General features: G+C 35.7%; 1 protein-coding gene across 1 annotated transcript; it reads left to right on the forward strand.

The window, feature by feature from the left end:
- The first annotated feature begins 1,046 nt into the window (after positions 1–1,046).
- LOC136828233 (uncharacterized) lies at positions 1,047–13,295 on the forward strand. Its single transcript, XM_067086076.1, has 3 exons — positions 1,047–1,916; positions 7,233–7,560; positions 10,300–13,295. Exons 1-3 carry the CDS (start codon positions 1,904–1,906, stop codon positions 10,397–10,399), a joined length of 441 nt encoding a protein of 146 aa, XP_066942177.1. The 5' UTR covers positions 1,047–1,903; the 3' UTR covers positions 10,400–13,295.
- The last annotated feature ends 5,563 nt before the right edge of the window (positions 13,296–18,858 follow it).

Genomic DNA, 18,858 nt, shown 5'->3' on the forward strand with positions numbered 1-18,858 from the left:
GTCTTATGCCAGAGTGGGCATATATATATATATATATATATATATATATATATATATATATATATATATATATATATATATATATATATATATATATATATATATATATATATATATATATACAGTAGTGTATATATTTATATATATATATATATATATATATATATATATATATATATATATATATATATATATATATATATATATATATATATGTATATACATATACATATAGATATGTATGCATATGTATGTATACATATAAAAATATATGCATATCTATTTATATTTATATATATACATATGCACAAACATTCAAATGCAACATTTTCAACAAATCCCACACAAATTCATAGGTTAACATCAACCTTCCATAAACAACTACACCGAAATTCCGTCTATCACCTGATTCCATTCTAATCGATCCTGGAAGATCCCATTAAAGAAAATGAAAGAGAAACTCCGAAGTTAAAAAGAAGAAATAAAAAAAAGAATTAAAATGAGATCGAAACGCGTCCAAGGATTCCGCAGGGTCGAAAGTCCTGCGAAGACGGACGAGTCTTCAGTCCTCAAGGAATCCTACGGAGCCTGCCGCTCGGTAACTTGGTCCAGATGCCTCCCGAGGACGTAATGGCTTATAATGGAGGATTAAAACCTCAGATGGCAGAGTTTTTTCACCATTTTTTTGTTTTTCAAGTTACACATGAGGAAACGGAGTCATGGATTTACGAGCCTTTTGTTGACAACGAAAGAAATGAGAAATTGTGGGTTTTTCTTTTTTTTCCAGATTTCTTCCAGGTGATGTCCTTTTTTTTTTTATTTATTTCTGTCTGGATTATTTTAAGCTGTGGCCATTTCTTGAGGACACGAAGGAAATGGGATGTTGTGGATTTTCTTTCTTCAAATTTCTTCCAGATGATGTTATATATATATATATATATATATATATATATATATATATATATATATATATATATATATATATATATATATATATATATATATATAATCTTGATTATTCTAAGCTGTAGCCTAAGGTCTGGGGTCGGTCTGGAGGTATTAATATTAGCTGATACGATCATATATTTTTCCAGTTACAAAACTCACCCCAATTTTTCTGTGGGCTTGGCGAGTAGGCACCTTTCAAGACGGACCTCTCCAATAGATTATCAATGTCCGCAGACCGGTAAAAGTGAAAAGTATAAAAGCTCACACGAAGTCACCAAAGGCAAAATTAGAAAATTTACCTTCAGGTCTGAAACAAAAAAACCAAAAAAAAAAAGAAAATACTATTCTGTTTATGATGATTCCTCGAGAATTAACTAAAATTAGAGTAGCACTCACGGACATATGGTTGTCGATGCAAGTGAAATTAGTAAAAACGACTGAGGATTAACCACTGCTCAATGAGAAATTCCTTCGCCCCCTCCCTCCCCCCCCTAGTGAAAACAAAAGAAAAGCAACCATGTTCAAAGCATGCATTAGAAAAGCAACTGCAAGGAGCAACGGGGTTTCGAAATTGCCTCCTGCTAAATAAGGAGGAGGAGGAGGAGGAGGAGGAAGAGAGAAGTGGGGAGGGAGTGTTTGGCGAGGAAGAGGGAGGAGTGCGGAGGAAGAAAGAGGGTCACGGGGCACCCTCCCTCTCCCCCCCCCCAAGGGAGAGGAAGCGAGAGGCACCTCGACCATATAAAGCTGAGGAAGTGGACGACCAGGCACCAGTGTCTCGTGGAAGTTCATCGGGCGAACACCTCACAAGGATTCCCTCCTTTTCTCCGTCACCTCCCCGCCCCCCTCAAAAAAATCCTCCTCTCCTTCCTCCGAGTACCTTCGACAGCCAGGTTCTCCGTCTCCGTCAGCGCTTCCGTCAGGGTGGTGTTCTCGAAAGCTTACAGAGACCTACAAGATGGCTTTTAAGGGTAGGAAGGCGATCTCCCTGCGTCGCGGATTATTGCTTTTCTTTCGTTTCCAGACTTGGCGTTGGATTTCGGAAGTGCTTGGTGACGTGTGTGCCTTTAGTTAAGTTTTATGTATATGTATGTATGTATATATATTTATATATACATATATATATGTATATCTTTATATATATACATATATATATATATATATATATGGATATATATATACACTATATACATACATGCATGTATATATATATATATATATATATATATATATATATATATATATATATATATATATATATATATATATATATATATATATATATATATATATTTATATATACATATTTATAGACATATATATATAAATATATATAAATATGTATATATACATATACATTGTAAATATATTATATAATATATATATATATATATATATATATATATATATATATATATATATATATAAAAAAAATATGGGGATAAATACACAATACAATTATGTTGTCTCGTTTCAACATAACACCATTTACATGTGCACGAGACAACATATGTTAATGTGGACTAATCCCTGAATCACACTCACATATACGCACAACACATACACATACACACACATATACATCCATACATATATATATACACATAATTTCTTAATCAATTACTTAGGGAACACTGAAGAAATGTTTTGCCTAACAACACAATGAGAGATCTGGAAAATTTAAATCATTCAACTCTCTCAACATTTTCATCCCTTAAATACGTTCATTCATTACATTTCAAGACTAAAATTGCATCGTAAAAGACATTTGACATTTCATAAGAATAATTCCCAAACCAATCTTCCCTCTTCACTTCTTCTCTAACTATTTAATAAGACAGTAAGGAAATGGTTAAAAATTTGAAGTGAATCCGCACGCATTCAAAATGACAGTAATTTCTGAGTCAATCATTTAAAAAGTCTGTATTTATCTAGAATTCGTACCATCACTGTCACCGGAATGATTTGAACGTGTGAGTTTTAAACTCAGGTTTTACCTTTGTGCATGATTTAGTTCTAAGGCTTTCAGCTCCAGTGCAGAGGTTATTGAATTCAAAATCTCTCCTTGAATATTTCGATTCTGAACGATATGTTCCTAAATGTAAAATAGAATTCAATCTGTTTCACTTTCCGTTTATTTGTTTATTTAAGTTATTTATTTATTTATATATTTATTTCTCTATTTATTTATTTATTTACAGATATTACTGTGCACTAAGTAACTGATGCTAACATCAGAGAGAGAGAGAGAGAGAGAGAGAGAGAGAGAGAGAGAATATCTGTTCTTATATAATGATTTTAGTTCCAAGACTAAACACGAAATTGGGCTTTATATGAATATGTCTCCTCATAATGAATTTAACGTTTTCAGATTTTTTTTTGTTTTTTGCCTAACATTCATTGAGTTATTTTTCCAACATTGGTGGTTTATGAGAGAGAGAGAGAGAGAGAGAGAGAGAGAGAGAGAGAGAGAGAGAGAGAGAGAGAATATATCGTTTCCTATACAATAATTTTAGCCCCAAACAGAGAAACACGAAATTGCTTTAGCTGAATATGACCTCACAATTAACTTACGCTTTTAGACATTTTTATTTTTTGCCTAACATTTATTGATTTGTCTTCCCTACATTTATGGTTTATTAAAAGCTGCAAGTTGCTTCTACTGTCGGCCAGTTCTGTAATGACAGATACACAGAAATCCCCAACTTATTATGGTGCAAAGAAATCCGAAAAGTCCTTTTTGAAAACCACGGAAAAACCAAAGTAAAATAAAGAAACACAGCCAATTGTGTTGCAAGATCCTAAAATTCTGTCTTATGAAGACATTAACATCAAAATTCATCCACCGGGAGACAGTGCTCTGATGACTAAGCTCGACAGATTTGGTGCCAATTCGGCAAACCATTCGAAAGGTGCAGATGAAGGAAGGGAGCCTTTTGGATTTTGAAAAGTATGGAACAGAAGCGTTCAAACGGTATGGAACAGACGCGTTCAAACGGTATGGAACAGACGCGTTCAACCGGTATGGAACAGAAGCGTTTTCAAACGGTATGGAACAGACGCGTTCAAACAGTATGGAACAGACGCGTTCAAACGGTATGGAAAAGAAGCGTTTAAACAGTAACAGAGGCGTGGAACAGAAGTATTTAAACAGTATGGAACAGAGGCGTCCATTGATAATCTTCCACGGCTGGCTGCCTGACTTCCGCAGAAAAACAGAGACAGGAGGCGGAAATCTGTACACACGTGAGAAGGCTTTGGATTCTGACGTGTCTGCGTTTGTGCAGAGAGAGAGAGAGAGAGAGAGAGAGAGAGAGAGAGAGAAAGAGAGAGAGAGATTATTAGAGAGAGAGAGAGAGAGAGAGAGAGAGAGAGAGAGAGTAGAGAGAGAGATTAGAGAGAGAGAGAGAGAGAGGTTATATATATATATATATATATATATATATATATATATATATATATATATATATATATATATATATATATATATAGATAGAGAGAGAGAGAGAGAGAGAGAGAGAGAGAGAGAGAGAGAGAGAGAGAGAGAGAGAGAGAGAGAGTTTTTGGATATTTCTATGTTTACAAATGAAGAGATAGAGAAAAATATCTTTTTATGTATATCTTTTATGTACACAGAGAGAGAGAGAGAGAGAGAGAGAGAGAGAGAGAGAGAGAGAGAGAGAGAGAGAGAGAGAGAGAGAGAGAGAGAGAGAGAGACCTTGACCTTACACAGAGAGAGAGAGAGCGGGTTTTGGATATTTCTATGTTTGCTTATGAAGATAGAGAAAAATATTTGTCTATGTACACAAAGAGAGAGAGAGAGAGAGAGAGAGAGAGAGAGAGAGAGAGAGAGAGAGAGAGAGAGAGAGAGAGAGAGAGACCAATGGATATTTGTGTACTTACAAAGAGAGACACTGATGATATTTAAATTTAAACATAGAAAAAAAAAAGGTTATTTCTACAAACAAATGATCACAGAGAGAGAGAGAGAGAGAGAGAGAGAGAGAGAGAGAGAGAGAGAGAGAGAGAGAGAGAGAGAGAGACTTATAAACAAATAAAAGGCAAAAACAGATTAATCTCCGCACCGTACACGAAAAAAAGGACATTACCTGGTTAAAGTGAGCAGGGAATTCCCCAGGGGAAAAAAGATCAACTCCCCTTGGCCATATTGAAGTACTACAAGAATATTCTCTTTTCCCCAACGAGGTTCTCAACCATAATTTACAAACGGCATTCTCGTCTCCGTCAGCCGGTCGAGAGATGTTCTCAGTCTCTACTTATTTTCTGTTTTTCATCGTGGGTGTACATTTACGTGCGCGCGCGTGAACACGTATATATATTGCGTGTGTGTGTATATACATGTATGTCTGTGTGTGTGCATATTTATACATATATTGTTTTTGCTAAAATTTTGTTAGTTTTGTTTTTTGAAAAAATAATCTTATGAAGTGCTTGTTCATACATACATACATATATATATATATATATATATATATATATATATATATATATATATATATATATATATATATATATATATATATATATATATATATATATATATATTTTATATATATAAATATACAATATATATGTATACATACATATGTATATATATATTATATATATACAAGCACTTCGTAAGATTACTTTCCCTAAAACTAACAACTTTAGCAAAAACAAAAAGGAATAAACCGTCACTTTTCCCCTCTCTTCTAAAAGCACCGAAGGTCGATCGAGAATGACCTAGATACCTTGAGGGTTGTTATTAGGTCAGTCGAACGACCCGCGAAGCCTCGGGGTAGGGCAATGCCCAGCCAGGTCACCGGGTAGGGAGCCAGCGGGATATGAGGTCGCTTTCATAATTTGGCAGCGTGTAATTGACACCGAAACTTGATGATAGCTTTCATTTCCCATTGTCACTGTTGCTACTAATTTCTCGTTTTTTTTTTTATTTTCCTAAGGCTTTCTCCATCTTCTTTTCGTTTTACTACTTCGTTTTTAGGTTGCGAATTTCTTTTTTCGTTTTCATTTTCAGTTCCTCTCCCTTCTTTTTAATTTTCTTAACTTCTTTTTTCCTTTTTTTGTACCTCCATTTCACCATCTTCTTATCAGTTTTTATTTTCCTGAGTTCTGCATCTTCATTCTTATTTCCCGTCACTCTTTTTATTCTTACTCTTCTTTCACACTTTCTTTCCTCTCATTCTTCTGGTTCATCTCCTGCTTCTCCTACTTCCTAATTCTTCCTTCGTCCCACGGTTTTTATTCTGCATAAATTTCTGATTTCTCAAAGTTATAGTTCTTCACTGGATGGGTCGATATCGTACTCGCCGAGCACTCTCCTAGGTCCGAGTTCGATTCTCCGGCCGGCCACTGAAGCATTAGAGGAATTTATTTCTGGTGTTAGCAATTCATTTCTCGGTATAATGTGGTTCGGATTCCACAATAAGCTGAAGGTCCCGTTGCTAGGTAACCAGTTGGCCCTTAGCCGCGTAAAATGAGTCTAATCCTTCGGGCCAGCCGTAGGAGAGCTGTTGATCAGCTCAGTGGTCTGGTTAAACTAAGGTATACTTAACTTAAACCTTCGATGATCAAAGTTATTAGGCCTCATTCTTCTACTTGCCTTAGTCCAGAGGTCCACATCAGGCATCTCCTCCCTTCCAACACTTTACAGTGCTGGCACAAGGTCGGCCTAACCTAAGGTAACCCAAACAATAGATTTTTCTATAAGTGCATGATGGCAACCCATTGTCTTCATGGTTTGATATGATAATCGATTATAACCAGTGTCTGAGCAAGGCTTGGTTACACTGATTACGATTCCGCAGTATGAGACTAAAAATGTTCAGAACATATTATAAACATTTATTTTATATAACTGCAGGAACTGTTAAAGTCTCTAGCCTTTAAAAGCTCATGAATATTTTTTTGCAAGTAAGCATTTACCCGCAACTCTCTCGCCATTTGCCAGAACTGGCAAAATCATAAAACGATCATTTTCTTCGCAGAGATGGAGTGAATCAATTGTTTTCGAATCCTCTGCCTGACTTCAGACACTAAACGATTTTATATTTATCTATTTAGTGTTCCACAGGCGCAGTGAACCCAGACTTTCTTTCAGGGATGATTTAATCAAAAGACAAGGTCTTAATTCATTTCGAATCCTCCAGAAAATGCTGGTTATTTTTTACAGCGCAGAGACCAACAAGACGAGCAACCTGAAGAAAACAAATTGAAATGTTTACATACTCGTACTCACCTATATGTTTTCATGTCATCTTCTACAGGAACTCTTTTCCTCGTCGTCATTGCCGTGGGCGCGTTCTCTCTGGCCTGCGCAGCCGTCACGCCGGAGAAAGACTCTTCTAAGAAGAAGACGGAACTGGGAGAAGAGGCGCCAGACCCGAGGCTCTTCTTCATCGGAACCACAGGTACCGGCACCACCACGGGGACCACAGCCAACACCTCCATCACGATCAGCACCGAGCTGCTGGTTTTCCTCGGCCTCCTGCTCGCTGCTGCCATTGCGGCTGCCATTGCCATCCCCATCGCCGTCGGGGTCGGCGTCGGTAAGAAGTACAAGGGCAAAGGCACCTCCTCCGATTATGGCGACACGTGAGTAGCCCCGTTTGTTTACTTGTAGCCAAGGAGGTCGGACGACTCTCGGCGAGTCTAGAGTGCCTCTTTGTCATGCCTTGTTAGTCTCTAGGTCTTTAATATCTGTTCTGCTACACCGTACTTTCCTTTCCGAGAAGATATCACACTAACATTACTTAGTTGTCTTTGCTGTGCTTAGTATCATTATACATATAATAGAGAACGCTACTTTAGTGCTAGTTTCCAACCTGTACAGTAATCAAGCGCATGCGTCATGAGTATCGACAGAATCCGATAGCATGATGAACAAAATGCCTCACTTACAAATGTCCTATCAGTTCCTTAGCCTCAGTTCCCCAGTCTAACCTCTCTAAAGAAATATCAACATTCTTAACCTCCTTCAGCTGTAAATTGAATTTTCTGTAAAGAAAGATTAAGAAAAGTGTCAAGATAAAAGTAAAGTCGACTTTAAGAATCTGGGGAAGTGAGCAATTCTCATTTCATTGTGTTCTCTTTGACTACAAAACTAGATTTCACTGCTGTTGACATTTACTTCTTATATTGATAGTTTTTTTTTCTCATGGTAAGTGTAGTATTTAGGAAATAGCAATACAAGCTTCCATACATACGTTATGTGTGTGTGTATGTGTATGTGCTTGTATGTATGTATATATATATATATATATATATATATATATATATATATATATATACATACATATATGAATATATGTTGTATATACTGTATATATATATATATATATATATATATATATATATATATATATATATATCTGTATAGAGTGAGAGAGATGTATATATATATATATAGGTGTGTCTGTGTGTATGTGGGTGTGTGTTTGTTTGTGTATGTGTGCATGCATGTATGTATAAGAGAAAGCTTGTTTGTACTGCTCAAATTTCTACCTCATATGATGTATATATTTCTTTTATGCTACTTTGTACATAGTAATTTTCGTTGTAGATACTATAAACGACATGTACATATATGAAATAACTATCTATTGTAAATATGTATATACAAAAAGTAGTTGTGATAACTGACCTTGGTGAATTTGACAAAGATATATATATATATGTATATATATATATATATATATATATATGTGTGTGTGTGTGTGTGTGTGTCTACTACTTGATGTTAAATACTACTGGCCTATCCTTATCATCCTAACAGTAATTCCATGACTTATCAGTGAACCAGTATGCCCTTGCCTTATCAATCTTATAATTTCTAGTTAACCATTCCATTTATTAAGCCACTTCTTTCCTTGAGCCATAAGTGGCACCCTTTCAATGATTCCTTAACACAGTAATTCCTTCTCTTATTCTTCACTCAAAATACACTGGTTCATTACTCCTGGACTAATCAGCTGAACCACGAAAGGAATTTTTTATAAGTCAGTCACATTTTGTCAATGATTCTTTAGTCAGTCGGTTATAATCACTTAGTAATTCCTTGACTGGACAGTCACATCACGACAATCATTTCTTGAATTCACTATCACAGTCATCATGACAATGATTCCTTTCCCGGGACATCACATGACAACAATCACTCTTAGAACAGTTGGTCACATTATGACAGTAATCATCATCAGTCATTCCGTGCAAAAAAACCCATCATGACGGCAACACCTTGACACATCACTCACTTCATGACGGTAATCGTGAGAGAATTCCGTGACGAGACACATCACAATATGACAGTAGTTCGTCTTTGTCACGTCAGTGACATCGTAACGCCTGTTTCATGGACCAGTCGATCTGTCAAATTCACCTCGGTCAATCGTTGTGGTCATCATCGTGCCAAAGACATATTTAAAATCCTTCCGCAAATATGTGATGTTTTTTCTGTCCCAAATTGCTTCCTCGTACACTTCATTGTGTCTGTCCATTGTTTAATGTCTTCCTCCTTTTTTCATTCTTAATCATACGCTTGTATTCTATTGTTCGTATCCTCATTTTGCATGTTTTTTTAACACTTTTTAATTGATGATTATTCGGTCAATCTTCGCACCGCTTAATCTCTGTTTCCTTCTATGTATCTCTCCCACTTCATAAATTTTTCCTTTATTCCTTTTTTTACTTTCTCCCTTTTCAGTCGACTTGCACCTTGTTCATTCTGCTTTCCTTTACGTCATTAGAGATGAATTCACGTCCCTTGGGTGCTCGACTTCCATAACAAATGCGTTCATAATAGTTGAGGTTTTTCCTCAAACCTTTCTTCAATACTCTGACTCGCAGGCAGGGCCTTCACTATCCTTGCCTTTCACTGTACAGCACCACACAAAACACTGTAGTGATGATGGTGATGACCACAAGAGAAAAAAAGCAACAGTTCTTGATGCTAAAACTATTATGCATTTTAGAAGTCTTTTCCATAGAAAGAAGTGCTCTCTGAGGCAGTTTGATTACAAGAAGAGTTCTGTGCGTTTCAATAACTATAACTTCTGGCATTTCAGACTGTATTATACACTTGTCTTAACGCTGAGTTTTTCATTTTGTTTTTTTAATGAGTTAGAAAATAATATCAAGACGTAAAGAGAGTTGCTTCTTAATATGGAAGAGACGGGAAACCCTTTTTGTGTCGGTGGCCGAAACGAACGCCACCACCAAAACAAACAACAATGGCGTCTGGGATCTCTTTGGATGAGAGGACACCCTTCATCTGTATATAGCCTCATTTCATCTCCGTTTTTTTTTCCTTCCTCCCCCTTAAAACCATTCCTGCAGTGGCTACGGCTCCGCCCCCGCCTTCGTCTACAGCCCGGACGAGAGTTCCTACGCCTCCATCCACAGGTCCTTGGAGGACGCCGCTGACAAATACGACTGAGGCGCTGAAGGAACCCGTCAAGGCCACGGCTGAAAGATCAACTGACTCCGCTTCTCAATTATTTATTTTGCCCTATTTATTTTAGTGACGTTATTCTAGAGATTGCAAGCTGTTAGGTAGGTCATTTCGTGACTGGTTGGTTGAAATGTCTAGATTTTTCAGTATCTGTTGCTCAGGAATGGTTGAAGTTTGGTAGAAATAGTGAATGAGTTAGAGGTGACGTTCTGTTGTTATGATAGAGTCGGAAATTATAACTGAAATTGCGTGTAGTGCGACTATACTATGCTATTTTAGTACTCGCTATAGTTGCGTTAAACTCATTAACGTTGATTATCCTCGAATACTGAAACATATTTTTTACATAATCTTTTTATAAATATTTATAGCATAACTTTTTAATTTTCTTACATGTACGTTGTGTTTCAATAAAACTCGATGAATCTTATCAACTCCCAATGAAATGGCCTTCTTAATTTTTCTGATCTCCATCTCCAGTTTTATATAAAAAATATTATTCCTATTTAAAGATTTCACAACACCATTTTTCCAAGTTCCCTCGCCATTTGCGTTCTTCACGTTAAGAAGTCGATTACTTCGACGATACAACTGTATTAGCTTCGACTATTCGACTTCATGAGTCACTACATGGCGTGACTGACTTCGACAAGCTTTTATTTAATTTTTTTTTTTTACGGGTTCCGTGACCTGGCATGGGATGACTGAGACTCTCCCCCTGCGTGACGCCGCGAACGACGTGACGTCATCGTCTCAGCCACTTCCCACTTCTTTGCTGGGTCAGAATTACGATCTTGAAGACAATAGACCGCTGTTACTTTTATGGACATATTTTTTGTGTTTTTCGACGTAAAAACACAAATATAAAGACAATAAAGACTTCAAAGACTAAACAGTGGAGAAGAAATGGAATTCTCCATTTGATTTCAGACTGACTAGATTTGAGAACATTTGAAAGAATCTTTGCTGCATTTGATACAACACAATCAATTTTCCTACATTATTTGCTCAATTCTATGTTCTTCACCTTGAAATTAATTCAAGGTTTAGAATAATAGGGAATATATCAGTTTTACAGTTCCCCCTAATAACATTTATTTACTGATGAGACACAAGCCACGCCCCTTTTTCGTTGCCAGCTGCTTCCATGCAGAAATCTTTATCCTTTTTGATAGGTTCCTGCATGGAAACCTTTGGCATCGCTTCCACCCTTGGGCAGTTTAGTATCAGATCGTCTGATAAACGTTCAGAACTGAAGAACTGTAAGTAGGATACTTCCACAGTGAAGTTATCAGCATGTTTTTGTTTCTAAATTCGTCACTTTGGAAACCGTCAAAAGCACAAGAATATCTAGGGACATTTGATGCCTGTCCAGTTTGAGAGAGTTATTTGTGTCTCCTTTAATTCCTTAGTACTAAATTAATCTAGAAAGCCCTTTATCTAGAGAGCATTTTCCCTGAACTTATACATTTGATCATTCATTTTACTGAATATTTTCTTCTACGTCACCTCAGGAAAGATTTTGTTTGGGAACTTACTGAGCTGTCCCAGTTTGGCAACACCGTCGTAGGTGTTGCCAAACGCTGGTTGAAGATTTATAGATTTATTCATTTTTTCATGTTCTCTCGACGTCACTGATGACTCAGGATCATCCATAGACATCACACATTCATAATCTGTGTTTGTGTGGACGCGCAAGCGCGGTTTCGTACTCTTCTGTGATATTGTAGAATGAATTGCTTGCCTGAAACTTCACCAGTTGTCAGAATTCATACGCGTTTGGTATCGGTTGCAAACGACTGTTCCGGTATCGTAAAGTTCGTCGAAACTGGTACCACATAATCGAATATCATTCGCTTCTGAATTCTGCGCATGTGTCTGTGTATGTGTACGTGTATGTGTGTGTATGTAATTTCCTCACTTTCAGTCTAATTCAGGAGACTTATTCATGTCTTCGTGCCATGTATTATGTCCTCGTCTCCAAGTACAAAACCTCACGATGACTTCCGGACTTCACATCCCGTACCAGATTGAATAGACAGTTAATTACAAAGGACTTAAATTACGATAACTCTTGACAAATTACCGGAAGTACGCAAAAAACGCCTCCATTCTCCTCCCCCCTCCTCTCTTTTTTTGTGTTATTGTTGTTATTGTTGTTGAAAAAAATTATGTTCATAAACTCATAGTTTTTTATTCGTGTTAAAGAGGTGAAATTGTTTCAGTACAATCAGAGTTTTTTTAGCTTTTGTTAATGTTAAAATGGTGATACTGTTTCAGTACAGTTTTTTTTTTTTACCTTTTATTTATGTTAAAGAAGTGAAATTCTTCCAGTACAATCAGAGGTTTTGTTTTCTATCTTTTGTTAAGGTTGAAGAGGTGATATTGTTCCAGTACAATCAAGTTACTGTTTCAAATCGAGTGTAATGGCCTTCGTTATGAATTGACCTTGTTAGGAAACATCACATAAAAAAATCCTGAAGCGAAAATATTAAATTATGGCAGCTGTGGTGTTGCTGATTACAAAGAATAAATCATATAATTATTTATCTGAAAACGAAAAGCTTCTAACCGAAAACAAGTTTATGAAATGTTTAGAAAATATAATCTATTTCTTAACTTTCTCTTTCAAATTGTTGTTATTCTATTTGTTCAATTTGTTAATTATTTGTTTGATGAACATTCCTCTGCTGGCGGAGGATCTGTCGAGAGCACTTGTTACGTAACCCAAGACATTCCCCTGTGAATTCTGTTCTTTGATAGATATTTTTAAGATTTGTGGATTTCTCTGAAAGTCATATGATTTCACGAGTGGATGTCTGCTCCCTAGGATATCGTTGTATGTATTTTGTTATATTTTGTAAATAAAATGTCATTGTAATTCATGGTTTTCCTGTGCCCTTCAAATCTCCTTGAAAAAAGAGGTTTATTCGCGACTGCAGTTAATGAGAATAAGAAGATGGTTGAAGCAAACGAGTAATATAGCCTATTTGAGTTTTTGGGGGGAGGGGATTTTGAAAAAAAGTTTTTTTTATTTCGTAAAAAGAAAAATAGAATCGACAACAATGGAAGGAACGTACAGCATATCTTCAACAGGTGTTACATATTGCATAAGAACTGGTGCGCGTCAGATAACCACGTAAAATGAATTTAGTAACCAGGTATTAACAATAAAAACAGAAAACGAAAAACTGATGGATTTGAAAGAGACAGGGGTGGAGAAGAAGAAGAAGAAGAAGAAGAAGGAGGAGGAGGAAGAGGAAGGAAAGAGAAAATAAATAAGCAATTTATCCTAAGAGAATGGTCCGCCCTCTGTTATTTAAAAACACTGTTTATTAAAGGTTAAATGGAGCTAATGATGAATACGAAACAAAAATCAGGTTATTTATATTATCAAAATGTAATCAAGCCCCTACTCTCTCATTGCTGTGAAGAAAAGGGCTACATTTACCAGCTAATCTTAGATATGTTTATATATGTGTGTGTGGTATCTAGCGGAGATATTTATTCGGGAAAAGTTACAAGCTTTCTAGGTAGAGAAAGGTCAAGGTCACGGGGCTGGGCCTCACGGGAGAAGGAGGGTAATCAAAGGCTTAAAGAAGCCAGCAGACGGATTTGGAAAAACAAGGGGCCTTAATCCACTCCCCCATACACATATAAATACAGCTGGACTACGTGTCCGGTCATTCTACGGATAGCTGACAATGAGGACAGTTAGCCCTAGAAAGCTAGTTTCTTTTGTAACTTTTCCTGAATAAATATCTCCGCTAGATACCATCCAGTTTTAATGGGGTTCTGGTCAGTAATTGTATCAATGCACAGAACAATTGTGTATAAAGTTATTTATATATATATTATTTGTATATATATATATATATATATATATATATATATATATATATATATATATATATATATATATATATATATATTGTAGACTGGTCAAAGGAAATAGGCTTTCATTCAAAGCCAGGATTCATAGCTGAGTTACGAAGATAAGCAGTTCACTGCTCTACTAACGGAGGATAATAATCTATTTCAGCTAAAACACATTCGCGTCATAGCTGTCAAATTAAGATATATTTAATTTCAGTGAATACCGGACCATTCTCAGTCGGGTAACGTGAAGGTTAACAGAATATACAAAGTTGATGTTAATAATTCTCATGGGAGCGGTCAGTAGAAGTTAGAATTCGACAGAAAGGAAATAAATTAATACATCAATATCTTAGATAGAACAAAGATTGGTGAACTGCTTTGTGAAGTCTCGCCTCAAAGTCTTCAGTGACGTCATAGAATAAAGAAGAAGAGTTTTTCCATTAGTGTTCAAATGGATCTTCACCGGCAAGTGACTGGACGATATTATTGTACATTTATGATTTTAGAATTTTGATTTAGAGAAATGGTGTTCTATTTTTTTTTTTGTTATTTCAAAGATTTCCTTTGAGTCCAGTACACGATCAGACTCTAACCTCTCTCTCTCTCTCTATGAATTACATACTTACATGCACACATACATACATACATACATACATATAAATATATAAATATATATATATATATATATATATATATATATATATATATATATATATATATATATTATATATATATATATATATATATATATATATATATTATATATTTATATATGTACATATATATATGAGTGTGTGTATATATACAGAGAGAGAGAGAGAGAGAGAGACGTGTAAACAAAACGTCACCCGTGGAAGGAACGGAGCACTATCATTCACCTTATACGTAGTGAGAGTTGGCAGGTGTAACCAGAATAGCAGTGACAGCACTGTATGTAATGAATGTAACTTTCTCAGTAAGTCATTGTCACTGGCACGTAATTATCATTATTAAGAGAGAGAGGAGGGGGAGGGAGAGAGGGAAATACAACGTTCTTGATTTTTTTTTTTTTTTGAGTGTTAAATGGCATACCGAATTCCACAGCTTTCGCCCGTTCTTATTTTCGTAATTATTAATTATTATTTTCAGTGTGAGTGACGCCTGCTTATGTTCAGCTCGTCAGAAAAGGACTGTGTATGAATTCAGCGATGAGCATGCATAAATAGATAACCTGTATTGTCTTTTATAATGATAAAAAATTAAAAAAAATTCCATGTATATTGTCAAGACACCTTCCGGAGCGTCTGCTTCAAAGAAACACGAGCTGCGCATGCGCGCGCGCGCGACGCCGAAGAAGAAGAAGAAGAAGAAGGAACTCGAAACAGGAAAATTAAGAAATCGTCGAAACAAAAATTACTGGAATGAAATTCCGAGAAAGAAGTCCAGCGTCGTCTTGCCTGCCTGTGTTTGCTTGCGATTGTCATTTCAAAGGAAAATACGGCCTTTGGTCCCATTGCGGTCTCGAATTTCGGCTTTCGGACACTTGAGGGAAAGTTGTGGGTGGAAGGGCGTTAGGAGGGGAGATCTTACGCATAGCCTCCATCATAACTGGAAATGACAGCTCTCGGGGTGGACTGGAAAAGAGCATGGAATAGACTCGATCAAAATTATGGTCGGAATGTGAAGCGATTTTCCCTTTTCCTAAAACAGAGGAAATTTCCGCAGAAAATAATGGGTTATTTATTTAAGCTCCTTTATTAAACACGAGTCAAAAATGCGCCGAAGTTTCCTCGGCGCAATCGAGTTTTCTGCACTGCATATAATCAAGGCCACCGAAACTAAATCTACCTGTAGGTGGTCTCGATATAATGCTGTATGAGCCGTGTCCCACGAAACTCTCAGCCGGCCGTTGGTGGCCTGTGTTGTTGCGTTGCCAGCAGCACGATGATGGCTAACTTTAAGTTTAAATAAAATAAAAACTACTGAGGTTAGAGGGCTGTAATTTGGTATGTTTGATGACTGGAGGGTGGATGATCAACATGTCAATTTGCAGCCCTCTAGCCTCAATAGTTTTTAAGATCTGAGGGCGACAGAATGAAGTGCGGACGGACATACAACGCCAGCACAATAGTTTTACTTTACAGAGAACTGACAAGTTGTGTTAGGCAAAGAACAGTTATTAAATGAAAACAATGTTAGAAAAAATATGAACAATGGTAAATCTGAATACAAACTATAATAAAATGAGAAATGTTTTATTAAAGCAAATAAAATTTAACATAAAAAACTGTAAAAATATAGAGAATTTTATCTAAAATTAAGATACCTTGAAAAATGTAATATTTAAAAATTGTTTCCACGCCTTTATTACTTTGGAATAAATGAAAAAAAGTAACAGCTGATATTTAATGAAAGTTAAGTATCGCCGGAAAGGAAATCAGATACATATTATGTATTATATAAAGCTCACTTTCAATCATTGTCTTGAGAATATTTCCAAAATTATTATTATTATTATTATTATTATTATTATTATTATTATTATTATTATTATTATTATTAAGAAGATGAACCCCATTCACATGGAACAAGCCCACAACAGAGACCAATTACTTGAAATTCAAGCTTCCAAAGAATATTATGGTGTTCATTAGCAAGAAGTAAGAGGACGTAATGAGAAATACAGAAAGATAAAAAATGAATCAATAATTATGAATAAAATGTAAGCAAATTATGAATTCACAAGGGTAATTCTATTAGGGCAGTAATGCATTGCATCTTCTCTTGAACTTCTGAAGATGTTGCAATTGCACGACGAAGTTACAAAATAAATCCTGAAGTTCGTTTCAGCCAAAATTAGGTGAAAGTTTCCGCGCTTTTATGTGTCGCGAGAAGAAATAAAAAAAAATGAAAATGAATGGAAAATGGTAGGAGAAAAACGTGGAAACCAGAAGATCCGGGAATCTATGGGTTTCCCTCTCTCTCTCTCTCTCTCTCTCTCTCTCTCTCTCTCTCTCGTTTCTTGAAAGCGGCGTCGACGCGGAACTTTCACTGAAGAATTAACGAAAAACGCTAAGCGTTCTTTCTTAGACGGTGCCTCGGAGGCGTATAACAATGTACTTTTCCTTTCCACTTTTCGCTAAACGTCAGTCAATCAGCTTTGAGAGAAACTGTATGGCAAAAGTAAGACATAGTACAGACATACACGCACACACACACACACATATATATATATATATATATATATATATATATATATATATATATATATATATATATATATATACACTCATATATTAGACCAAACTCCCCCTTTATATCCCTTTTGTTTCATGTTAAGCCCAAAAAGCTAAAGTGAATTTAATATTATAAGGTATTATATAACATAATATACATACATATAAATACATATATAAGCATATATGTGTGTATGTGTTTGTGTGTACAGAAGGTTCCACAATAATATACTTTAGTTGCCAAGGCGAAATATATTTGTAAAAATATATATCTCTCATAAATAAATGTATATGAATAAATATATATGTATATATATGAATATAGGGTTAACTGTAAATTGTGCAGCCTTGTGAATCGACAAACACTCACAACAAATAACCGTTAGACTAAACTACGTCATACTAAATATAAATAAAAGAAAAACAATTTAAAACTACGACAACTGTCTATTGAACTGATCTAGACCGTAACCTTTCCGTCAATGAATTAAATGATTCGACCTGGCAACAAAAAAAAAAAATTGCAAACGTCTGCAAAATTATCCATATTAAGTATGCAGGTCGCATCTCTCTAAAGTCTCTCACTCAGGAAAAACGAGCATCTCGGAAGCGCTGCTTTTATTATCGTAAGTTTTATTGCCATGTTTTTTGCGTTTGTAAAGCCCTTTTTTGCATAACGTTATTACAGTAAACAGTTACGTTCATCTTGCTATTATAGATGGTCGTGAAAAACGCATACGCTTGTCCGCAGCATTTTGCGTAAATTCTCTCGGTTACAGCTAAACGCGTCATTATTCGATCCAGGGCGTGTGTTTGTGATTATGTTTTATTGTATTGCGAACGCATCTTTATGTACCTCGACTCTCTTTTATATTCCCGCAATTTTCGAGGGTGTGGGCGCTAGCGGATCCAAGGGGGGGAACCTGGGCACGTACCCCCCCACCATGAAAAATAATGACAAAATAATAATATATATACATACACATATATATATGCAAATTTCGTTGAATTCTATGACTTTTGATTGCTGATCAACTTATTAATTTGACAATATTTTCTGAATCTTCTACGTTCTTCCAGAATCAGCTGATGGACAAAAAAACCAAGATTAACTCTCTGTTATACAAACATATACATACATATATATATGTATGTATAATATGACAATTGGTGCCCGCCCCATGAATTTTTTCTGGATCCGGCAGTGGGTATGAGTTGACTAGTTCTGAGATGACCCTTAAAGCAGAGAGAGAGAGAGAGACAAAGTGAGATATCATTCGAAGTCTCTAAATAAAAAAATAAAAACTATTGAAAAGGAAATTGAAATCCAGCAATTTGAGAAATCCGACG

Source organism: Macrobrachium rosenbergii, chromosome 42, assembly GCF_040412425.1.
Source record: "Macrobrachium rosenbergii isolate ZJJX-2024 chromosome 42, ASM4041242v1, whole genome shotgun sequence".
NCBI classification, from domain to species: Eukaryota; Metazoa; Arthropoda; class Malacostraca; order Decapoda; family Palaemonidae; genus Macrobrachium; species Macrobrachium rosenbergii.